General features: G+C 39.2%; 1 protein-coding gene across 3 annotated transcripts in view; it reads left to right on the top strand.

Moving 5' to 3' along the window:
* The window catches only part of EFEMP1 (EGF containing fibulin extracellular matrix protein 1), a 57,440-nt gene that overhangs the window by 3,093 nt on the left and 28,078 nt on the right, over nt 1–26,269 (top strand). For all 3 annotated transcript variants that reach the window (XM_025405677.1, XM_025405678.1, XM_025405679.1), the window contains 2 exons: nt 2,817–2,865; nt 3,033–3,419. In XM_025405677.1, the coding sequence (XP_025261462.1) occupies nt 2,817–2,865; nt 3,033–3,419 (436 nt within the window). The remainder of the gene's footprint in view (nt 1–2,816; nt 2,866–3,032; nt 3,420–26,269) is intronic.

The raw sequence follows: 26,269 nt of genomic DNA, 5'->3' as shown, positions 1-26,269 counted from the left end.
TGTGCCCTTCCCGTTGCTAATCACCTAAATCTTACTCATTTTTCCCAGAGAAGGTTCCCTGTGGCTTAAACATGGTAGTTTTAAGACCACTAACTAAGGTTCATTATTATTGTAACAAATTTTCCAGATATGTTACCCTTTTGTGCTAAGATTGGGCCTATTCTCCTTTAAATTTTATATGCCTAATAAGTCATGGTTAAAGGACAAGATAATAACTATTTTTGAGTACCCCGCTGTGGAGACACGATCTCCTTTGATCCTTGCGGCAATGTGTAAGGTAAGTGGCATCTCTTCCTTCTACTAGTGGTAGAACTGAAGATCTGAGAGACTGTCTAACTTGCTTAGGGCTACATAGCCAAGTGGTGAAACTAAACTCAGTCTAGGCATACTTAATAGTACACTGACATTAAATGTCTAGAAGTAAATACTAAACAAACTGCAAGTCTTCTCTATTTACCATACAAATTATTCAAGTGAATTGCCATTTTTGCCTGGCTTGAAAGATACTCTTCAGAAGAATGGGCTCCACAAAATAGCCTCAAGTCCTCTTCCATATTAAAGATGGTGTCCATTCAGCTATTTACTCAACAAGTATCTGCATGAGCAATTCTCAACACTATTAAAATAATTTATTTGTTTACTAAGAAAATTCAGCCCCCTCTTGGAGAATTTACCCTGGGAAGACAGTGTTGAAAACTACAAAGTTCCTAAGCAAGTACAAATGATACTGTTATACAGATTATACAAATTGCCAAGGAAATAGAAAAGCAAGGAGGTGATTAATGTTGGTGCCGGCATATTAGAGGAGACAGAACTCTGTGCTGGTTCTTGAAGGAAGTGATGACCTCGGTTGGATTGATCTAGAAAGGCTAAAGAGGCACCTGAGTCAGAGAGTGGCATAATCAAAAGCTAGAGCCGAAAGCACCTGAGACCAATCCAGGTGGGGATAAGGTCAGATCAGCTGGAAGTGGGTAGTGGAAAGAACCCAGAGATGGTGATGATGAGAGACCTGGAGGTCACCGTGAGGTCTCAGAGAGAGGAGCAACATAACCAAGAGCACAAGAAAGACCATCATGGGGTCTGTATGCAGCATGTAGAGATACGGGGCCTTGCCTACTCACGGGCCAGCAGAAGACTTACATCTACATGGTAGATGTAGAAATGGACACAAAGTCAGCAGAGATGGAAGGAAAATAAGTGGAGATTCAGCACTGATGTTAAAATGGAATCCTGGGTTTCAAGAAAGGTGCTGGTACCTTGAACACTGTTTGGGAAACAAGAAAAAAATTATTCTGAGAGACAAAGTGAATTTAGTTCTCACTCCAGTAAGTTCCAGACATCAGTAAAATATCTAAATGGATCTCTGGACTTCCATTCAGCTATTTCCTTGTCAAGCATCCATTGTATACATAAGCAGCTCTCAGTTATATTAAAAGAATTTAAGTTTATTTGTTTGTTTACTCCACTTTTGCTCAGTCCTTCCTTAGGCTTCTTCCTCACAGTGACTTTCCCAAGTGAGCGTCTGATCAGATTGCTTTCTGAGCTTAAAAATTCTTCAGAGGCCTCTTATTGCCTATACCTACATTTCTCAAGAAGTAGTTCCTAGACAACCTGTATGGGAATCACCTGGGATACTTGCTAAGCATTTGGATTCCAGGCCCCCTACCCAGACCTACAGAATCAAATCCTTTGGGTGGGCCCAGGAATCTTCATTTTAACAAGCACCCTGAGTGATCCTTGGACACAATAAAGCTTGAGATTCATTGACCTTCAGGGTAGAATTCAGGCTTCCATTCCTAAAGAAAGGCTTTCTTGATCTGGCTCTGCCTACCTCTGTAACCTCGTCCTCCACCTACCCAGAACTCCTTGCAGCTCCTTCCCTTTTCAACAATTTTATGCCTTTGTCACAATAGCCTGTCTTCCTAGAATTCCCACATTCATCTGGAAAAATCCTGCTCATCTGTAAAGCCTGATTCACTGTCACCTCCTCTGTCAAGCCTTCCCTTCTGCCCTGCCATGCTCACCCATGCCCCGGAGCAGAGTCCATCACTCCTTCCCGTGTACACTTGTAGAAGGCACCTGCCACCTTGCTGCAACTTGTCTACCTATCTGTCTCCTCTTCTGGTCTTTGAGCTGGTTGAGGACAGGGACAAAGTCTGCATCATCTTTGCATCCCCAGGCCCTAAAACTGCCTGGTTTCAGAAGGTGCTCCATAGCCTGTTTGTTCAGTGGGTGAACTAGAGAGGAGACTGAAGCTGGGAACTGCTAGGAGGAACACATTTGTTCCCTAGGAACTGAAGCTAGGGAACAGGCCAGGGTGTGAGATGGAGGTAAGAATGGTAAAGAAAGCTAGGTGCTTGCATGCTGCAAGAGGATTTAGAGAGAGAGAGAGGAGCCCAGCACTGGTGGGGGCGGGGGTGGGGCGGGGGAGAGGGCGAGGAAAGAGAGAGAATTTGGTCTTTTTTTTTTTTTCACATTTACAAGGTGGGAAAAAGGCAAATTAATAAAGAGCAGTCAGAGAAGTTGGAGAAGATTAGTCTCAAAACAGAAAAGAAGATGGTACTGGGCAACTGTATCAAAAACAACAGAAGAGTTTAGGCAGCTGATGATTGAGAATGGACCCTTGAAGTTGTCCAATGCACAGAGTTGTCTTTTAAAAAAAAGCGATAGAATGTTAAACCACCCATCTCATCATATATCTAGGACTTTAGCGCAAGGATTGTTGCCGTAAGAATGAAGCTTTTAGAGTGATTTCTTAGGGAATGGACACACCAATTAACTGTCTCCTGGCCCCACCTTTGATGTTTTCTTTGCAGCAATGCACTGACGGATATGAGTGGGATCCTGTGAGACAGCAATGCAAAGGTGAGCCAGCTTCAAAACTTCCCATGTGATCATTGCCTTCTGTCTCCATCTCTTGTGTCACTCTTCCTATCCTGTCTGTGTTATACCAAAAAGGCATGAGCATTATATTTACATGTTCGATTTTTCCCTCTTAGAAGATTCCTGACTTATTTTATTACTGACCACAGATATTGATGAATGTGACATTGTCCCAGACGCTTGTAAAGGTGGAATGAAATGCGTCAACCACTATGGAGGATACCTCTGCCTTCCGAAAACAGCCCAGATTATTGTCAATAATGAACAGCCTCAGCAGGAAACACCACCAGCAGAAGGAACCTCAGGGGCAACCACCGGGGTTGTAGCTGCCAGCAGCATGGCAACCAGTGGAGTGTTGCCCGGGGGTGGTTTTGTGGCCAGTGCTGCTGCAGTCGCAGGCCCTGAAGTGCAGGCTGGCCGAAATAACTTTGTCATCCGGCGGAACCCAGCTGACCCTCAGCGCATTCCCTCCAACCCTTCCCACCGTATCCAATGTGCAGCAGGCTACGAGCAAAGCGAACACAACGTGTGCCAAGGTAGGAATAACTTATTTTCCTAACCATCGAAAGCTTTTGCCCAAGTGCACCTCGTGGTGAGGATGATAATAATTCACATTTTTTAAAATTTATTATTATTATTATTATACTTTAAGTTCTAGGGTACATGTGCATAACGTGCAGGTTTGTTACATATGTATACTTGTGCCATGTTGGTGTGCTGCACCCATCAACTCGTCAGCACCCATCAACTCATCATTTACATCAGGTATAACTCCCAATGCAATCCCTCCCCACTCCCCCCTCCAATAATTCACATTTATTAAGGACTTCCCGCATGCCAGACATCATGCTAAGTGCTTTGTCTGCATTATCATATTTAATCATCACGATATTCCTAAAGGGTAGTTGCTGTAGATGTCATCGTTTTACAAACGGGAAACTGTGGCTTAGAAAGTTCATCAGTGGTTCCCAACCCTAGCTGCCCATACTTAGAGTTACTTGGGAACCTTTAAAACTTCTCGATGGCCAAGCTACACCCCAGCCCAGTTAAATCACAGCCTCTGAGGGTGGGTTCCAGGCATTGGCTTTTTTTTCAGTTCCTCATGTGCGGCCAAGTTTGAGAACCAGACGTCACACAGGTGCTAAGTGCAGAGCTGACCTTCCAACCCAGGAAGGCAGGTGCCAAAGTCATAGCTGGCAAAAGTTGCTGTCAGGTTATTCATTGGGAATTTGAAATTATGCTGTCAAGCTACTCCACAGATGTACCCCTTTGGTTTCTCAAGTTTCTTTTCATCGAACTTGCCACAGACTTACTTTCCTCATTCAGGAATAAAGAAATGGGGCTCCTGCTTCTCATTACCTTGGAGAGACTCTCCCCCACTCACATTTATATCTCTTTTAAAGCTCTCATTTGACCACATTTCACTTATATCACTTGCACCATGGCATCATCTGCCTAGGTTTTTCTGTTTATTTTCACAGAGCATACACATCACTGTGTATTCCAGAAACAGCTGTAAGCTCATACTAGCAAAGTGATAAGAATCTGGGGCTTTGAAGACATGTAGGATATTAGCTAACTGAACTGTGCTAAGAGATTGTTACCCTTTCCTTCTTAGCAAACCATTTCAGAGCAGCCTGGTGTGGAGATTGTGTTCCTGAAATGGGGCCATAGGAGCCTCCAGACAGAGGCTGACTAGGTAGACCCCATAGTGCAGAACTCCATGTCACCACCACATACGTGTATGGCACACGTGAGCCAATGGAAAGGGTCCAGGAGTTCTCACTTTCTAACTGGTCATATGTGAGGAAGAGAGCACCTTCCTCCCTTAACACCGAGGGTTTCAATAGAGACCACTGAGCTGCTACATTAAATGAAAGATGCATTTTCTTGTGCCCTGGGTTGGGGTTGTTGCGCCTTATTCACCTGTGTTTAGTTTTATCTTCTGTATAAAAGATACTCGAATTTAAATGGCTTTAAAATGAAGCAAGGGGCTGGGCATGGTGGCTCACACCTGTAATCCCAGCACGTTGGGAGGTTGAAGCGGGCTGTTCACCTGAGGTCAGGAGTTCGAGATCAGCCTGGCCAACATGGCAAAACCCCATCTCTACTAAAAATACAAAAATTCTCTATGAATGGTGGCACATGCCTGTAGTCTCAGCTACTGGAGAGGCTGAAGCAGGAGAATCGCTTGAACCTGGGAGGTGGAGGTTGCAGTGAGCCGAGATCATGCCACTGCACTCCCGCCTGGACAACAGAGTGAGACTCTGTCTCAAAAAACAAAAAAAATGAAGTAAGGAAACTTGTCATGCTCTAACTTATTTATTTCATATTTTGTTTGTAAGTTTTAAGTACCCCACATCAAGACCTAACCCATGTTGTGATGGTGTCACTTTTCAGAGGGTGCATGGTATTAGCATCTGTTTTGTGTTACTGTCATGAGTCAGAATTCCAGTATTGATGATGAATGCTTCAGCATCTGCTTGATATTCTGATATTGAATTTAAGGATTATGTCAAGGAGATAAAACGATGAGGTTATTCTTATACATGTATTTGGGTTAATACTGATAAAAAAAAATCTTGAGTTTATTTAAGATACACCAGCTTTTAATTGTGTTATTTAGTTATATAACTAGACTGGAAAGTTTGGTGGTATTTTTCCCAAAATCAAAAAATTTTGCTGAAAAATTCTTAAGTATCAACTTTTATATACTGAATTATTTTGAATACTTTAGATGTATATTTTAATGGTACTTGGGAGAAAAAAAAAACAGATAAATGAATGAGTCATTTCCCAAAGTAGTTTGTAGACCGTCATTGATATTTATGGTTGAATTCAAGAACAATGCCCAGAACTAAATGAAGAGGTCCTAGAATAAAATATATTCAAGACTTACAACATGCATTGGTTATGGCAGACACTGTACTGTGATTAATGAGAATAAAATCCTATTTAACTTTTCTCAAAAATATTTAGACTACCTAACCAAGTTACGTTTCACATAGTAAAACATTTATAGTTCTTACTTCTTTGGGCATTTTTTTTAGTTATAAGCAGACTATTAAGTGCCTTGCTTATGGAATATGCTAAATACATACCTGTTGACTGTGCGCACACAGGTTATTTCCAACCCAAATTGTTCTGTGTAATGCAGCCAGTTTCTAAAATTTGGGATTGGTGTCTATACCATTGAAAGCAGGGTTAAAAGTTTTTTGGAAGGCCTAAGGCTTAAGTTGGATTTCTTCCCACCTCACAATTTTGCAAAGTGCCCATAAATGTGGATTTACTTAATTGTTGATAAAAGGGGGTTATTTCATATGATAACAACAGGATAATCTGTCTAGGGAATTTGACTAACATAAGTCGAGTCACACTTGTGCCCGTTTCTTATTGAGCTAATCAAACATGCAGTCCAGCTTCTTCTAATTGCCTGCAGATGTATGACATTCTCATTCCAGGCCAGCAGCACAAAATAATGTTTTATAACCAATGTGGAAGTATGGGGACCTCTGTTTAGAATAATAATGTGCTCCAAGGACCTATATTATTGACATCATCATGGAGTTTGAGGAGTCTTCTGTTTTAATAAAGATCTCCACTCCCTTTTAAATGTTGCATATTTATGCCCAGTAATCCAGACACATTTCCTATGGTCCACTGGATAGAATAAATGAATCTTACAGATGAGTCTTATTTGCATAAAAATTATTTCTGTTTTCTGTGTATATTTTTCAGCAGGTATAGTTTATCATTATATAACCTAAAACTGAGGACATTTTAAATGTAAGAACTGAAATCTGTACTGTGCTTCAGTCTTCAAATCAATTGTGCCTTTGAATGCACTATACCAGTCACAGATGGCTTCTAACTAATTTAAATAATACCACTAGATATTTTAAATGTACACTATTTTATAAATATATATTTTAAATAGCTGTCCATTTAACTGTTGAGTGAAAACATGCTATTTTTACTCCTCGTCATGTATTTTTTGGGGGGTTTTCAGTTCTGTGCAAAAACAAGGAGTTCGAAATGCAACGTAACATTCAAAGATCAGGTCATAGTGAGCAGGTGTTTTTCAGGTTTTTTGCTAAATGAGGATCATGCTGTGGGAGCCAGTAACACTGAGAGTTTCCCATGACTGACATTATTCTTGGCATCTATAAAATGAAGATCATTTCAGTGTTACATACCTGGAGCCACGTATAGATAGAGTTTTCGAAATTAATTGTTTCCATGAGAGACCATCTGCCTCAAAGACAACAGATACTCATCTACACCAAAAAGAAGTTGAATGAATGGGGAATATATTATAACCTGTTGATGGCTTGCCTTTAGTTTTCTACACCTTTACTGCATAGTCTCTATACAATCTTTCTCTTTTTTTTGAGACAGAGTCTCACACTGTTACCCAGGCTGGAGTGCAGTGGTGCTATCTTGGCTCACTGCAACTTCCGCCTTCTGGGTTTAAGCAATTCTTGTGCCTCAGTCTCCCGAGTAGCTGTGACTACAGGTGTGTACCATCACACCCTGTTAATTTTTATATTTTTAATAGAGACAGGGTTTCACCATGTTGGCCAGGCTAGTCTCCAGCTCCTGACCTCAGGTGATCTACCCACCTCAGCCTCCCAAAGTGCTGGGGTTACAGGCCTGAGCCACTGTGTCTGGTAATAGTCTCTATTTAATCTTTCTAAAGGAGATGGAGTTAGAAATTACTAGACAACGTTGAGAAAGGATTTTTTTAAATCATATATAACTTTCTAAGACTTCCATTCCTGTATTTAAAAAAAAGGAAAAAAAAAAGTCATTTGGGAACTGACAAGAAAGAGAAAGCATTGATTGCCCTAATTGAAGAAACTTGTTTGTTTAATTGAACTTTAAAAAAATTAAAACACCGGGCATTTTGCATAGCTGGTAATTAAGCCACTACTAAACTCTGTTAGGACTTACAGGCATGACTACTAACTTGGTAAAGAAACTGTGCCATCAAGAAGTGAACTCAGTACGAATGCCCAATAAAGTTGATTGTAAAACCAAATCGAGTACAGTACCTGACTTATATTGTATAAAGTATCACTGAGAAATATGAAAAAAACATACCCTAGGGTTTCCACCATCTCTGTCTACCAGGACTTTCCGGTTTCAAAACCAAAAGCTCCATGTTCCTGGAAATGCCTTCGTCCCAGGCAAATAGGATGGTTGAGCCCCTAGCATACCCACATAGCCAAATCGCCTGCACCTCACAGACAAGAGTGAAGAAGTCCTAACATTAGAGCCATTTTTTCAGGTTGAGGCATTGCTTGTCCAGTGAGACTATTTTTACAATTTGTTTTGTACTTTCAAAAGACAAACTGCATTGATTTTTAAGTAGTTGGACAGAGTCTTTCTTTGCAGTTGTCGGGATCCCATTTGCCAGTTTGCCAATGAGCAGGTTTCTACATTGTTTTAGATGTTTTAAGTGTAGGATAACTGGACATTAGAACCTGCACACTTAGTTATGTGTCAATTGTGTCATACCATGGGAAAGTTAGCAATCTTTTCACATTCCCACATGGAAAAAATTTCACCACACAGCCAAATTAAATACTATGTTTCACCTATAAATTTTTCAGTTTGCTGAAATGTTTTTTTTCTCAACTTTCAGCTATATTTTCAATCATTTTATTTTATCATTATTACATGTGATACAGGACTGATTAGAACACTAAAAATATTTGCCTCCTGTAAAGTCTAAAGGAACAAATTACAGTGTACCGAGGGTTAAAATTTAAAATTTAAAAACCTCTATAGTCTTAGGGATCATCCATTATATTCTACACATTTCTTTATAAACATAAGGGTAACTAAACTACTCTTTTGAAAAGGAAAGAAGTTATTATCTGTACATCTACATTTGCAAAGAGGAACTTGAAGTAACATATACAGCTTCTCAGATGCTAGGGATATCTTTCTTTGACTTCTTTCATTTTAAACTTAAATGATCTCATATCCAGAAGAGAATTAAAAAATCATAATGTAACCAAGTGGCTTAGATACCTGACATTGTCATTACCAAACAGCTTTCAAACACTGCCCCTTTTGTTGATTCTCATTAATGTCATTAGGGTTGCTGGCTGCATGGGTTAGTTTTGTGAGGAAATGCCTAATTATTCTTCCATATAATTATACAGCCCAGTGAAGACCTGTGATCTCAGAAAATAGATATGTTGCAAAAGGAAGACTATAATTGAGTAAATCATGATGTTAACCTTAAAAAAAGTATGTCAAGCAGTAAGAAAAATGGGCATTTAGCCTGCTTACAGTTCTTCATTGTTTTTGGTTGTTAATTACCTCAAGTACCTGAAAATTCTCTAAAGTTATATAAATGGATAAGAGTTGAGTTTACAGGGGAGACTTAATTATTTTTCAAATAAGCCGATGCAGTGTATAGAAGTGATTGATTTATTCCTAAAAAAAAAAAAAAATCTAGCATTGTTTCATAATTTACTTTTCAATATACTGCAGCCATTGAATTTCTAGTCAATTTATGTCATTTTACTATGCATTCGTGAACAGTATTTATAAGTATCTGATTCATACACAGTCAGAAACTGTCCTTAAAATTCCTTCATAAAAATTGAATGACAACCGTTTGAGGTGGAAGGATACAAGAGGTCAGTATGATCACTCTCCTGCAGCAAGACTGTGCTACGCACCTCCCTAATTCAATGGTTCTCAAAGTGTAGTCCCTAGACCAGATGCATCAAGCATCATCGGGTAACTTATTAGAAATGCAAATTTCCCAGGTCCCATCCCAGATCGACTGAATCAGAAACTCTGGGGCCAGGCCCAGCAATCTGGTTCTGGGATTATATTGTCTTAACAATATATTATATAACATATGTTGTTATGATAAGACAATTAAATATATTGTTATAACAATATAACTACATATAGTTATATAACATATAACTATATATGGTTTTAACAATCCCATAATATTGATGCCTCCTCAAGTCTGAGAACCAATGCCTTAACTTAATCTTAACTTCTGCTATATTAATCAGAGGGCAGGGTCAGAATACTTCACATGGAATATGGGAAGCAGTGAAAAAAAACATCAAAAATATACATTCTGCCTCTAGGGTAACTTAGTATTTCTGTTTTACTTTTCTCACTCTTATTACTGTCATCGTCAGTACTCTGATTCCTAAACATGGGTGGCCATGAGTCCTGATTAAGACTGTATCCCCGAACCAAGGATATGATGTATGCAATCTAAAGGAAAAGGGGACATATTAACAAGAAAACAGGATACACATCTCTATAAAACCTACAAATATGCAATCATATAACTATTCTTAAATTGTCAGTAGGTGAGACTCTTAATTTTTGTTCTGGCTATGGCAATGACTGGTGCTAAGTGATACCTGTATCTTTTATAAGGCTCCTCCTTAAGTTCACGGCACAAACTTGCGAGATGAGGCAATGCTGTTTGGCGGTTCAGTTTGTGTAGAACCACAAAAGAGAAGGAGATTGACTCTGACTTTGACTGTAAAGCATCCTTCAGTCACCAAAGTGATATGAGATCCTTTCAATATCAGATGCACAGCTAACCATCTCTTTCCATTTAGACTCTGTGAATACCAGATATTTGAAGACTATTCACATAAGCATCTTCTTTCAATTTAAACTTTATCAGAAATTTACTTCCTATCAAAGACGAGGAGATTCTTTTTAAGACTAGTTAACACTTAATCTGTGGAATGAATTTCCTCCTCCCTATTGAAGCAAGAAGAAGTAGATTAGAGTAGAATTGCAAGCCCGGGTAACTTCAGGAAAGTGCACTGGTACTGGCTCATTATTTATTTCTCCAGCAGGAAGTCTCAAGCTATATTCCCTGAAATCAACAAGTTGCCCCGTTTTGTAAGGATTGCCTTTTCATGTGTTGAATTGCTGGCACAATTTTATTCTTTGAAACCAAAGAATAAACAAAAATTTTCCCAATGTGTTAGATTTTGCACAAATGTACAAATAAGTAATTCACACTGCATCTGAAATTCATTAGCATGTTGCTTTTTCCAGGAGGTAATTGCAAATTGCACACTCAAAATAAAACTGATCAAGAAAACTGCATTTCAAATATTGGCAAAAGAAAATGCTGTCATTGCAGAAATTTTTTTTTTTTTTTTTTTTTTTTTTTTTTTGAGACGGAGTCTCGCGCTGTGTCACCCAGGCTGGAGTGCAGTGGCGCGATCTCGGCTCACTGCAAGCTCCGCCTCCCAGGTTCACGCCATTCTCCTGCCTCAGCCTCCGAGTAGCTGGGACTACAGGCGCCCGCCACCACGCCCGGCTAGTTTTTTGTATTTTTAGTAGAGACGAGGTTTCACCATGTTAGCCAGGATGGTCTCGATCTCCTGACCTCGTGATCCACCCGCCTCGGCCTCCCAAAGTGCTGGGATTACAGGCTTGAGCCACCGCGCCCGGCTCATTGCAGAAATTTAAAAAGAATTGCAGGTTTGTAGTTTAAACTGAAATGATTTGTAAACATTTAATAAAAATGAAGTGAATAAATGACATGAAAGGAAGGCCGAATGCCAAGCTATTAGCATAACTACAGTTTAAAAGAAGAAACAGTTAATCAATGCATATAAACGTATACTAAATAGACTAAAAAGCTTGAGATTTGCACTAAGTCAAATTTTAAAACTTCAACTACCTTTCAAATGATTGCACATCTATCCCAGTCCAAGGTAACTAGGCAGTATTGCAAGTGAAATTGATAAAATGGAACACAAAACCATTCCATTCCATTAGAGTTCAGTGAATTCAGTCAAGTTTGAGAACCACTTTCTGTTGTAGCTTAATAGAGTCAAAGTAGAAGGAAGGAATGCTCATAGTCCTTAGGGAATTTGTCATAACTGTCCCATGAGTTATCAAATAACAATAAAAGAAACAAACAACAGTTCAATAAAGTAAAATGGGACATCACTAGAAGTACATGATGAATTGCCAAAAGAAGATGTAAAACTAGTATGTGACACAGGTAGCACCACAAGTTACTAAAATACATATTTGGACAGAAGAAAACGTGTTCTCAGAAATGTGGTTAAGGACAAAAGTCCGTTTCCTCCCTGGAATGGGGCATTTGGGAGAGAATGATGAGGAGACATTGGGAAATTTGACAAGGAAATTAACATCCAAACATCAGAAGAAGTAATCATACCGTAGCTGCACAGAACAAAAGAGAAGCATTGTATCATGTCCACATTCCATCTGTCCTAGAATGATTTCCCAGGAGAGGTCCCCAGAAACAGTGTGCTTCTGACTGGAATGCTAGCAAGATAAGGTGGGGAAGAAAACCAAGTCAGAAAGAACAATCAGTGAACCACTCTGCAGAGCAAACATCTATGACTGATTCCATCTTCAGTAACTCCACCAAAATGCTGATGAGTTCATCTTGCTCTGTCTAAACATATTCCAGAACTGCATTCTGTTTTACTTATTATTGAGTAAGCAATCAGTAGATGTTGTTCGTATAAATGAATAGATTTTAATCATAGGAGAACTCAGACTTAAACCATCCTTGAAAATAAGTTATCGAGTACCATGTGTGTATAAGGTATATTTCCCAGCTATAAATGTTATACAGTATTAGTGTGGTCCATGAGTAATTTTCGAAAGAGACTGTTCTGTCCCTTTAACACGGAGGTCTCAGATACCTTGTCTCCGTTTTAAGCTTATGCTACTTGAAAGAAGGATTCATAAAACCTATTCTTTATATCCTGGATTACTAGGTTTTCCATAAATATTAGTGACTAAACAGGTTGATGTTATTCCTAGAGCAAGACTAGTAATTGGGAACACTAGAATTATTTTTTATTTCCCAATAAGCCATTTAAGCAAGGAATGCATTTCTGTATCAAATATATCCTTCCTCAGAAATCTCATGGTGAATAAAATGAAAATACACTTTGTTTGGGAAAGTGTTAATATTTATGATACTTGAGGTCAGATAATCATAAGGCTGAAAAATAGTTTTGTTTTTATAATTTTATTTTTAATTGAAAAATATATATGGGGTGCAATGTGATGTTTTGATATATGTATACACCATGGGATGATTAAATCAAGCTAATTAACATAACCATTACTTCACTTGTTTTTTGCAGTGTGAATATTTAAAATCTACTTGCTTAGCAGTTTTGAAATATACACATTATTATTAACTATAGTCACCATGCTGTGCAACAGATTTACAAATCTTCCTGTTTCACTGAAACTTTGTACCCTTTGACTAACATCTCCCCATCTCCCTCCATTCCCACCCTCAGCCTCTGGTAACCACATTTTTCCCTCTACTTCTATGAGTTTGAGTTTTTCAGATTTCACATTTAAGTGAGATCATGCTGTATTTGTCTTTCTGTAAGGCTAGAAAACATTGATGTGAGCTCTCTGATACTGTGAAGAAACCCAAGGCTTTTGATGAACTTCTGTAAAATAACATGAAGGAAGAAGGACTCTGAGCAATCCATCTTATCTTGGACATTTGCCTGGCTAGAAATTATCCTTCTCAAATCTGTTTTTAGAATCCAAGAAAGTCACTTAGTTGGGTACAGGTGATTTAAAAGAAGAGTTTTCTGATCTTGTCGCAAAGTAGAGAAGCTCGAGGGAGCTAGATAAGTGAGAAGGAAAAGTCATAGTTCTCAGGAACCCAGGAAGAAAGAACAGAGTTTACTGAGAGCCCATTGAGAACTGATAACTAGCTGAGACTTGAACTGTTGGTGAAATAAGAGTGAAGTAGGGAAGGGAATCCAAGACAGCCATAAAAATTGCATGTGCTTTTACATGTGCCTAGTTAAAATGAGAATCATGACAGGAGCTGGAACTGCATATAGTTAAATCGTTGTGGGGAAAGTGGTGAAATAAGTTTTCACTCTGAACAGCTTTGTGTGTTGTGAGGAATCTAATCCTATTCCCTTGAGTGAAGCCACAGAACACAATCCAAAGTGGGAAACAACTCTTGGGGTCCAACTCACTGCCCACCTTGCAGACCAAGTCTGTCACAACCCGGGTTACGGAAGAATTTTTACTCAATGATGACGTTAGATTTCCCTTGTGAAATATTTTGCAGCAAAGCCCTCCTCTTGTACATACATTCACACCAGCATCCCATTAAATGAACATCTATACTATTTTCTGAAAACTTATGTATCCCAGTATTTTCTAATATACCAAAATTACAAAGGGCAGTATAAGTCTGTTTTTCAGAGTTTGCTGTTGAATCCTCAGAACTGTATTTTTACAATTTGTAAATGTGTGATATCAAAAGATCCCACTTCTAACAAAGAAAAGAATATCCCAAGAGAAATAACTAAAAGACACTTTAGAAACCTGCCTATGCAGGCTAAATACCCCTTTTCTTGCCTAGTTTATTCTAGCTATTTATGCAACACACGTGCACACATACAGATACCTATTCAAGTACATGCCTATACACATGCATCTGTACAAACATGTGCACACACCATTATTTTCAGTAGGAAGGTACCATGTACCAAAATGAAACTGATCAAAGTTGATGATGCTTCTGAAATAACTGAATGCAGAGAGAGGTTTCCTCTCATTTTTCTGGTAACATTAACACTGGAAACTGCTTTCTGAATACATGTGTCTACCTATCACAAGAGAACAGGACACCTTCAACACTTCCTACACTTTTTGCTGAACAGAGAATTGTGTTCGATGGATTAAATAGAAAGGGTTGACAAAAAAGAAGTGAAGATGCTGAGGTATAACCTCTGAGGCTTTGTCATCATATACTTCTGCAGCATGATGATCACTTCATTACTAATCTTTCTCAGAGATGAGCCTGGATTTCATCCTGACCCATTATTTTATATTGAACAACTTAATTTTTGGCAAAATTGACATTTTTAATGAACTGTCGTTTAAGATGGATTCAAAAATGACTTATCTGGGACTGACACTGAATCTCCAAGCTTTTTCATTCTTCAGACTTTGGTAAATTGTATAGTCAGGAAGTAGTCTGGAATACAACTCCACTCAACAAGCAAGGCAGAAAATTCCAGTCATTCATGATGAATTCAACTTTGCAGTAAAAGCTGTGGGCACCTTTTGTTAAAACAGTTCATGACCTGGAATATCAGAAGAATCTTAATCCAGGGAGGGAGCCAGAGAAAAAGTCCTCCCATACAAGCTGGTGAGAATGACGGGTTTTGGCCGGGCATGGTGGCTCACGCTTGTAATCCCAGCACTTAGGGAGGCTGAGGCAGGCAGATCACTTGAGGTCAGGAGTTTAAGACCAGTCTGGCCAACATGGTGAAACCCCGTCCCTACTAAAAATACAAAAATTAGCCGGGGGTGATGGCACATGCCTGTAATCCCACCTACTCAGGAGGCTGAGGCAGGAGAATCGTTTGAACCCGGGAAGCAGAGGTTGCAGTGAGCCAAGATCGCACACTGCACTCCAGCCTGGGCAACAAGAGCAAAACTCTGTCACACACACACGAAAAAGAATTATTGGAAAATCTGTTTATAGTTTCCAAGTCAGAAACAGGCAGACTTTATACATTACCAAAAGTATTATGAACTTATTATGAAATTTTCTTAGTAAAATACATGGTTTCTGGTTTCAGATTAAGAGAAAAGTTTATAGTGACGAGAAAAGCAGGCAGATCTTAATAAAGAAGATTACAGTAAATACTTAATTAAAATGTGAATGGTATTTTGCATTTTCTCCATAGCTTAAAAAAATTGAGTAAAAGTCCTGAGAAGTAGATAAAACTAACTGCAAGCAACAGACCTGTTTATTTTTCAGTGTAAATCTTGACAGGCTAAGAAGACAGGAAAAGAAGAATCAGTGCAGATTCAAATTCATACCAAGCCTTTGCAATTGGAGATCCTAAATTTTGTAATTATTCTAATAGGTAACATATTATTGTTATGGCAAAGCTGTTGCTCAGCAGAAAAAAAAAATGCCACTATCCCTTAGAAGAGAAGACATAATTTCTCTGTCACAGTTAGGTGAACCTCTGTATTTAGTCAAGGTACTCCAGGAAAAAGACCCAATAGGATACATGGAGAGAAAAAGAGGAAGAGAGATTTATTGTGAGAATTTCTTATGTGATTATGGAAGCCGAAAGTCTCATCATCTGCCGTCTACAAGCTGGAAAACAAGGAAAGCCAGTGGTGTAATTTGCTCTAAGTCTAAAGGGCTAAAAAGGGGGTGGGAGATGGGACCTGCTAATGTAAGTCCCAGAGTCCAAAAATCTGAGAACCAGGAGTAGCTCCAGTGCTCCTTTCTTAAGGGCAGGAGAAGATGGATGTCCCCTCTCAAGAAGAGAAAAAGAAAATTAATCCTTCCTCTGACTCTTTGTTCTATTTGGGCTTTCAATGGACTGGATTACATCTACCCACTTTGGTGAGGGCCATCTGCTTTACTCAGTCTGTCAATTCAAATGCTATATATTCTGGAAACACCATCACAGACACACCCAGAAATAATATTTTAACAGCTATCTGGGCATCCCTTAGCCCAGTCAGGTTGACACATAAAATTAACCATCACAAATTCTTAACCACAAAGATCACAACCAGGTAACAGCAATTGCTGAAAATTCATGACTTGGTGTTGCTTGCCCTTTGGTCAATTTAAAAAATATATACTGCATGTTATGATGATGAAAAACTCAAGCTATTGATGGTACTTCCTGGATCTTCTGCGAATCTCAAGTAACAGTGATACCCTCTAGCACCACCTACCACCACCCACACAGCACTCAGGTATGAAAATCAGTCTTCTAAGGAAAAAGCAAAAATTCAGGGAGTACCTGCTAGCGTAGGGGCCAGGACTATATTCAAACATACATTTGTGGAGAAAAGGCAAAAACGGAGCAAACAACTGAGCCATACTTTTATCTTCCAGGAGCCTCCTCTTACCCTGAAAGATAGGACCACCTGTAAGAGGAATGACAGGTGGAAAAAAAGATGTGGAATGGAACTGGGAGGGAGATTAAAAGAGAGCAAGACAAGGGAGTAGAGGACAATGAGCAGTCACAAGACTATACCAATCAAAAGTAGATTCTCCTAAAGTATCTCATAAGATATTGTAATTACCAGCTGTCCACTTATATATGTGTATATGTATACATATATATGTATAAATGCATATATATTTGTATGAATGCATATGTTCCTCAAAAGACTGATGAAGGAAAGTAGAAAAGGTGACACCTAATAAAATCAATTTTGCTGTTTTTATAAAATTGGCTAAAGAAGTCTTTAAATTTGGGATTCAATTGTTTAATATTTTTTTAGAATCTCCTATATGCTATGCATTATAGATCAGTGCTTCTCAAACGTTAATGAACATATCAGTTCCCTGGGGATCCTGTTAAAATGAAAATTCTGATTCTGGGTAGGTCTGGGTTAAGGCATGACATTATACATTTCTAACAAGCTCCCTGGTTTTGTTGATGTATGTAGAACCTGTCTTCCAGTAGCTGACAATATCCTTCCTACCAAGAAACTGATATGTCTAATGATTCTTCATCCTCCACTTTCTGCAGCACCAAAATGGGGTATAAATTGGATATTGTCAAATTTGCATGTGGTTACTTTTCAAAAATACATTTTTCTCCTTTGGTTAGATACTCAGTTTCTCCAATACAAATTACATTGTAACAGCTATAGCTATAATTCACAGATATTTCCCTCTCTTACTAATTAATAGAATTTTCTCCAGTAGTGGAATGTTTTTATGCTTGAATGCTCAAGAGATTTCCAGAAAGTAGTCTTTGGCAGCAAAGAGTGGTGGAACCCCCATGAAACTAAGCAAGAGACAAAAGTTCCCATTTGGGTCTTCATTTAATAAAGCTGACTTTATTAAATGAGTTCATCTTGCTGGATCTCAGTTTTCTCAGCTATTAAAATTAAGAGTTGTCCTTTCAGCTCTTACTTGAAATTATTTACAAAGAACAAGAGAAAGAGACAGAGAGAAAATGAGTGCACCTTGTCTAGGCGGTAAGCCTTGTGAATGTATGGTAATGATATGGTTCTTGATTGACATATGCCTGGCATTTAAGCTGTTTCCATTGATAGGAGTTCATCTTTGCCTTTTGGATGGCATTTTTATCAGGAAGACATACTGAGGCAAGTTAAAATCCACCTTGGGAAGAATGCAGGTGCATTCTGTGATTATAATAGCATTAATGACTCAGAAGCAAAAAGCCAGCCGGTTCTAATCACCTGAAGCTTTACTGACAAAACAGTTCACACCTACTATTAGTTTTTTGCTAAAAGTCTGGACCAAATCACTGAAGCTTTAAAAGCTAGATCACTGCAGTGTTTTCCCCAGGCACTGACATGGGTAATTACGGTATTGTGGTTCATGCCACAGCCCCAGACTTAATTACGGTATTGTGGTTCATGCCACAGCCCCAGACTTCTTTTTCTTTCTTTCTTTCTTTTTCTTTTTGAAATGGAGTCTGGCTCTGTCGCCCAGGCTGGAGTGCAGTGGCCAGATCTCAGCTCACTGCAAGCTCCGCCTCCCGGGTTTACGCCATTCTCCTGCCTCAGCCTCCCGAGTAGCTGGGACTACAGGGGCCCGCCACCTCGCCCGGCTAGTTTTTTGTATTTTTTAGTAGAGACGGGGTTTCACCGTGTTAGCCAGGATGGTCTCGATCCTCTGACCTTGTGATCCGCCCGTCTCAGCCTCCCAAAGTGCTGGGATTACAGGCTTGAGCCACCACGCCCGGCCAGTCTTCATTTTAATCCTAGGTTGGAAAGGCGTTATTTTCATTTTGGTGCACAGTAAATAAACTTTTTGCATAAATTAATATAAACCCATTTAAAATGAAAAGGTGCCAGCAAATGTGACCAGCCCTTTATTATGTTCTTGATTCTTGAATTAAGGTTTCCCATCTTCATTGGAGACAAGAGTGCTTTTCAGCAAAGAACTATCTGTTTAAAGTCTATGAATTAGTTCTTTTCACCTTTTGGAATTTCTTTCAGCCTCCAACTCAAACCATGCTCACAACCAAAGCAATGACTCTTGCCTGAGTTTATGTATTATTTTCCATCACATATGAACCATAAGGAAGTCTATATGCTAGTTAATCTGTTGCTGCATAACAAATTACTCCAATGCTTAGTGACTTAAAACAACAAACATTTATTACCTCACCTTTTCTCTGGGTCAGGAATCAAGTTGTGGCTTAGCTGCGTCCTCTGACTTTGGGTCTCTGACAAGGCTGCAGCTCATTCAAAGCTTGACTGGAAAGGATCCACTCCCTTGCTCAAATACTAGTGGTTGCTGGCAGGATTGACTTCCTGCCTCCGTTTCTCATAAATTCTTCCACCTTCAATTCCTTGCCACGTACACTTCTCCATAGAGCATCTCACAACATGGAAGCTTTCTTAGCAAGTGAGGGAGCAAGAGAAGGTTCCGGCAAGAGAGAGGATGCTAATAAGACCAAAGTCAGAGTCTTTAGTAACCTAATCATAGAAGTGACAGCCCATCAATTTTGCAGTATACTGTTCGTTGGAAACAAGCCCCTGGTGTGAATGCCAAGATGCTGGCATCATTGAGAGCCATGTCAGAAGCTGCCTACCACAATCTAGAATTAAAATTCTCCCTGAGTTGACTCCAACCATTTAGAGTTAAACCTAGAATTTTAAATGATTTCAAAACGCAGAATAGGAATTCAGAGCAAAATATGCCCCCTCCCCAGCAGTGCAAGAGGCTGTGTGACTCAGGCAGATAGGCAGCCTAATGGGTGTGGTCAGTAGCACAGGCAAAGAAGAACCTGGCTGTTTCTAGAAGCTACTTTGGAGTAAACGTAGCCTTTTCTTCACTGACCTGAGTCTTATAAAATGCTATCAATCCTCCCCAAAAATACTCATAAATGATTCCATCTCCTTTGATTTTAAAACTTGTTTAAAATCTTTTACTCCACTCTACAAGTAATATTGATGGAACAAAAACTTTAAGGGCAAGCATAAAAACTCTCTTTATGGCTGATTAACATGTACTCACATGCTTCTTACATAAAAGACATTTAATAAACACTGCTCTTGCTTTATGTTACCTTTTGTCCTAGACATTCCGATATTTGTGTTTGTTAGGAAATCATGGATATCATGTTCTTCATCTCTCCCCTACAAATCCCTGTTCTGTTCTGCTCACATTTTTCTTCCCACAGTCTATTCAAAAACCTGCTCCTAGAATCATCACCTTTATGTTTAAATATGTTTACATCGTTTCTTTTGCCTCAAAAGTCTACTAGGAGACACGCACTGAAGATATCCTAAGATTACAACAAATAGGTTGTGTAAGAGTTAAAACTTCAGAAGCAACGAAATCCAACATGAATTTTCTTGGGGTCCCAAGGAATAGGTATCTCAATAAGAGGCAGGATAGTGGCTTATTTTTCAACAAAGGGGCACTAATGAAGTAGGATAGCACTCTGAGGAAAAGAGGAAAGATATATGACTAAAAATCAGTGAAGGTAGAAACCAATTTAACAATAATACCAGGACCTATAATATGAGATGGAGACATGAAGGGACAGCTGCCAGCCACATCCACTCTCCCCATGAAGAATACTCTAGTAGCCAGATTGTCAATTAAGCAGAGAGAAAAAAATGGAGAAAAGGCTAATGCAGCTATTAGAAAGTATAACTTAAATCCAAAGGAAAGTTTTTGGTTTTTTTGGTAAAGAACATAGAAATAGACCAAACATTCTTAAATTGCTTTTTAAAGTGCATAACACAGCTCTGTATGGAGCACAGTACATTTTCTCCTTAGTTTACTGTCCCCCAGATTAGTTTCCAGGTTTCTCCAGGAGTTTTTCATGCCAATAATAAAAACCACTGTGAGCCAGTTGCGGTGCCTCGCAGCCAGGTAGAGGCCAACCCGGAGCATCCCGGGAAGGCTGGTCTAGTCCACGAAGAAGGCAGTGGGGGTGCTCGTGGGGGCAGTCAGATCTGATTCCCTTTACGGTGAAGCCCAGAGGGAAAAAAAGCATTCTGCTCATAAGATTTCCTCATATTCAGCCATCCATTTGCTAATATATTCTCTTGACATAAGTAGCACCACTAAATTCCTCTGTCCTCATCACTAACTCTAAAATGACAGTTTAAGGATTATCCTTTCTGCCACTTACCATGAAACTCAGCTCCAAGCCAGTTTGTTGTAGGTTTCTGAACTTAACCACATAGCTCACAACTGAGTGGCTAATCAATCATTCTATGACTGAATCCATCTGGAACAAATTTCAAGAAGTGGCCATGTAGGTTTCTTTAGAGGGGGGAAAAAACTAAACTGAAACCAGAGTTGATTTTTTCAAAAGTTCAGAAGAAAAAAAAATTACAAAACTTAGCAATGACGTTCCCCCCAGAAGTTGTTCATGCTCTCTGAATAAGACTTATTCTGTCCTGCCCCATTCTGCATTGCACTTAATCCTTCAGAGAGGTGACCTGTGAATGTGTTGCAGCAGAGTCCACTTTTCTGAGAATGAGCTCATGGTCATTCCTTGCGTAGAAGGGAAGAGGGATATGGTGTGGCCAGGTGGTCACCATAACCTCACGTTGCTCTTAAATTCCCAAACACACAGGGCTCAACTGAGAGATTATGGAACCAAAAGAGCCTGTTTCTGGTCATTTCTTGCTAGATTACTGGGTTTTGCCCCATAGGCATTAAAGGATAATTTAAATAATGCAGCCAGGTAGATTTAAGTACTAGATGGTTTTCAGAACTCCATCTTTCCTTTCCTTGCTAGACCCAAATTGTTAATGCAAGTTTAGGATATATTTCTCCATATATACCCTTAAGTCTGCACCATTCATGCATTTGTTTAATTTTTAGTGATTTATTCACCAGTTCATGCATCAATGCATTCAATTAACATGTGTTCAAACTGTACAAGAAGCCTAGGCACACCACCTTTCTTGCAAGGACTTTCCAGTGTGTCTGAAGATGTAACATAAGGTCAGACTTTTAAAAATTAAATGATACAAATAATTCAGCTCAATGATTCAAGTCAACAGAACCTAGTTAAGAGCCTCCGTCCCCACATCATCAATGGTAAGTGGTGATTACTGAAAAATTCTGGAGAAGTCAGAGGAGGGATTGGTGCTGCCACCAGGTAGCCAGTTTAGGACTTTTCTGAGAGAATGGATGTGATCTAGTTCATGAAGGATGAACCAGAGGTGAACAAACCTGAGAAGAACAGGACAGGCTTGGTGGGTGGACACCCTAGATGCAGCATAATGTTGACAGTATTGTCCTTGTGTATCAAACTCTCCTTTTATGCCTCTTACTAGCATAGTTACCGTATGTACAGTACTTGAAAGTAATGCAGTTGTTTTTTGAGAAACTCACTCCCTTTTCCATAAATCAGACTGATGTAAGCTCTCACACCACTGTTCCCCACCCCAGTCCCAGTGTCACTGTTTGGGTTGAGGCAAGGCGGGTACTGCGGGTGCAGCAGGAAACAAGATTGGAAAATTCCATTGGAAGACAGTTTAGGTAGGACCCAGAATTCTTGGTTAAGCCATTTAAATTTATTACTGTCACAACTAGTGACAGATTTTGAGCAAAGAGTGACATAATGAAAACCCTATCTCCTGACAGATGTAGGATGAGAAGGAAAAAAATACATATACACATATGGTTAAATGTGTTAAGTCATCCTAATGGGACTGAGGTGGGGAGCATTGGTGGTGAGGGCCTATGTCAATCTGATTTATGGAAAAGCGAGTGAGTTTTTAAAGAAAGAATTGCATTACTTTCAAGTACTGTACAAAAAGTACGCTAGTAAGAGGCAAAAAAAGAGAGTGTGATACATAAGGACTATTTTCTGGATCATAATAATTAGTTTAAAATTATTTCTAATAGATAATTCATCATTTTGCCACAGAGCAGCTTCTCCTGTGTGAAACAGTGATTCTAAACAAGTTTAACTCTAAGAGTGAACAGTTTGTTTCTAATATTCTTGAGCAATATATTTATTCATAGGTATTACAAAGATAAGCATCAATTACAAGTTAACAAGTTGATGTAATTTCACCTCCCACACTTCATGAAATAACCAATTTGGAGTTAAATAGGCCCTTCAATGATCTACTGAACAATCAGCCTTTCTGCCTCTGCCCACATTCATTAAACTGTAGAATGTTCATTAATCGTAATGTATGACTGAAGGAATATGGAGCAAGTCTCCAACTATAAACTATGTCTAAACAGGCTGTTAACAGCAGTTACTCATATTTTAGCATGTATAAGGCAGTCACCCTGCAAAATACAATGAATTCAACGTAAGCAGAGTCATTGTAACAAGGTTTTTGCAATATTGGAAATTATGGCAGGAGGCAATTATCCATAGGCCCATTCTACCCCACAACCCCCCTACCATCCATTCTGCAAATAAGCATGAACTAAAAAGTAATCTGATTGCAGACAGAGGAAAGCAACAAGTTTTCCTGATATATCTAGGGGAAACATTTTCCAGTTAAAAGTTATTTTTATTTAAAAGTAAGAATTTAAAAAGGGTACAGAAAGAGGTTTGGGAGTAGGAGTGAGGCTGGACTGCCAAGCTAATAAAGCAAGAATTTAAGAACATAAGAATAGATAGTTTCGTTTATGGATTGATCCAAAAGAATTTTAACTGGATTTAGATCTCACTTTTTTCTTGGGAGACCCCACAGCTAGTTTGCAAAGGTAAAACACCTGGTTTATCCATTTATTGACCTATTTAAGTTTCCATTCTGAAACACTTCATTAACAATAGTCATACCTGTACTTTTCCTTCTCAGTGGTGGGGGTCTGCTGGAGATGATTTGTTTGTTATCTGGAATTTACTTTTTTTTATTTTCTAACAGATTTAGGAATAATAAGATCGGGGAAAAGTTAATATTGCTTTGTTAGTTACAGTTTGGGAGATAGCACAAAACCCAGTCTAGGTATCCTGTAGCTGAATCCCTACACATCATTTCAAAGTGTGAGACTATTCAATAAGCCTGAATTAAGTAACTAGTATGTGCAACACATAGGGGGTGCTGAGAATACAAAGATAACAGCTTATGGGGCCTACCCTCAAAGAGCTCTCAGTCTTTGAGGAAGCAGACAGTAATTACAATGTGACATTTTAAGTCCCATTTTAGTGACTTCCTAGAGTCGGTGACACCAGGCTTCAGTCTTGGGAAGTTGTGGCAATTAGACTTTAGAGAAGTGGGGAAAGGAGAAAGAATGTTCCTGGCAGAGGGAGCAGCATTTGCTAAGGTCATGAGAAGATGGGAAAAGGGAAGAGCAAGTTGTTCTGCATAACTTCAGTGTGCAGTACATGACGATCAACAAGAGTCAAATCATGAAGGGCCTTGCCAGTCATGTTTTAAAGTTTGGGTTTGATCCTCAAGATGGCAGGGAGTGATGTAATCAGCTGCCCTTTATACAAAATGAAAGATGCCCTGTATCAGTCTGAAACTTGTGTATGCAAATCCACATGAAATCTGCCCTTTTTGCTCACAAAGGAATTAAATGCATCATTTACTTTTAAAATGTATTTCTGAGTTCTCATTTGTTAACCTGTCTGGATAATTTTATTGTAACTAATTACAACTGGTTTTATTCTCTTTTTATAATAGTTCTGCAGTGGCAAAATAAATATGCATTTCATTCAAGAAATAGCACAGGTCTGTCTGTATGCTTAAATTTTTATCAAACATAAGGAGTAGGGAAAACATTTTAGCTCAAGGAAAAGCTACAGAAGTCAAACCAGCCTTAAAAATTGAGTCAACATTTAGTGCATCGTTTTGGGCCATTTCTGGTTTTTCTCCACAAAGAATATGACTGCAACTCTTAAAGGATTTTTACTGTTTGAGGTTTGCTCCATTTTAGAGTTTGTGATACCACTTATTGGAAGACTGGTTTGAAAACAAAATTGTAATTCAACCTTTGCAGAAGTTGCAAGAAAGTTTTACACATTCACGTGTTTTGTCAGAACATCTCCTAATCTTGTAAGACAAAATGTTGTAACGATGATATAATTGTGTAAATACTATGGAAGCGTCAAGTGTTATTTATCTTAACTGTTTGCCAGTTTATAACATAAACATGCTAGAATTTATACATCCAGCCTAATGGATAGCTCAATTGCCACCTTCAACAAGTTGAGGCTATAAAAATTATATAGGCCACAGATATGTGCCTGGGGTTATCCAGCTGTTAGTTTCCCAGCGGAGAATGCCAGACTTTGCTGGTCAGAGCAAAACTCATTTAGGACGCTGAGCCAGCCAGACAAGGTGCTTCATCCTTAAAGGGGCTTTAATTGAGGATGAGGTGGGGAGCAGCCATTGCCCCAAGTCAGTAGAGATTCCAGAGATAGTGAGTTTGCTGCAATTCTCTTTCTTAAAAAAGATAATTTGTGGACACAGCTGTCCCAAAGGTCACCTGAACAAGCTACTTTCTGTGGTGACCTGGAGTTGAGCTGGACCCCCAAGGGGAGTCTTTACTGGTAAAATAGAGAATATAGAGGGAGGCTTACAGACAAAGGCAGACAAGTGGCAAGAATCTGTTGCACATGGCAGTAGGTGGCCTGGCAGATGTAGAGGGCCATGTAAGAAGGCACTGATGAGATGGAGTCCAAGGAAAAGACAGTTTTATGTATGGAACCTCCTGTTATGTGGCACTGAAGGTTCAGACCAATTATACAGGACCGTCTGCATTTTGTTAACACTTGTGTGCACAGTCACAGGCAGGTCTTGGAGCCCTGGGAGCCTGGCAGCAGCCCAGCATCACCAGAAAGGTGAAGATGGCAGGGACAGCCCTGCCAATCCTGCAAGGAGTGCACTGGAGAGCCTCAGCACTGGGCCAGGGAAGCAGCCCAAGAAGCAGTGTCCAGGGCCTACAGACCAGTAGGAGGCAGTCCTCACACCACTTTAGAGATAGCAGCAATCAGAGTTCTCAAGTTGGAAGAATGGTCTCCAGGGCAAATACAAAATTCGGTATTTAAGTAGGAAGGGGTCAGAAATGTAGGATGATGATTGATAGGCTAGGATGACAACAGAGAAGGAGTCAGCCTAGCCACGTGATTCATCACCCTATTACCATAAGCATGGTGCTTTTCCTTGGGCCTTAATTTCTTTCATTTTTCCTGTTTGTTAATACTCTCTCTTACAAGAGTAACAAGAAACAGTCATGTATGCACATATAATTTACCTTCAGCTATAATGAAGGCATTTGAAGAAGGTCATTTTATGTTCAAAGAAACTAAAATTAACTTTCCAAAAGAATACTTTTCTAATATGCCATGGTTTTACTATATTACTAGCACAGCATTTAAAAAACAAATATTGGCCCAAAATTAAACTCTCCTATCTGATA

This window comes from Theropithecus gelada, chromosome 13, assembly GCF_003255815.1.
Source record: "Theropithecus gelada isolate Dixy chromosome 13, Tgel_1.0, whole genome shotgun sequence".
Taxonomy (NCBI): Eukaryota; Metazoa; Chordata; class Mammalia; order Primates; family Cercopithecidae; genus Theropithecus; species Theropithecus gelada.
This window is presented reverse-complemented; position numbering and strand designations above follow the sequence as displayed.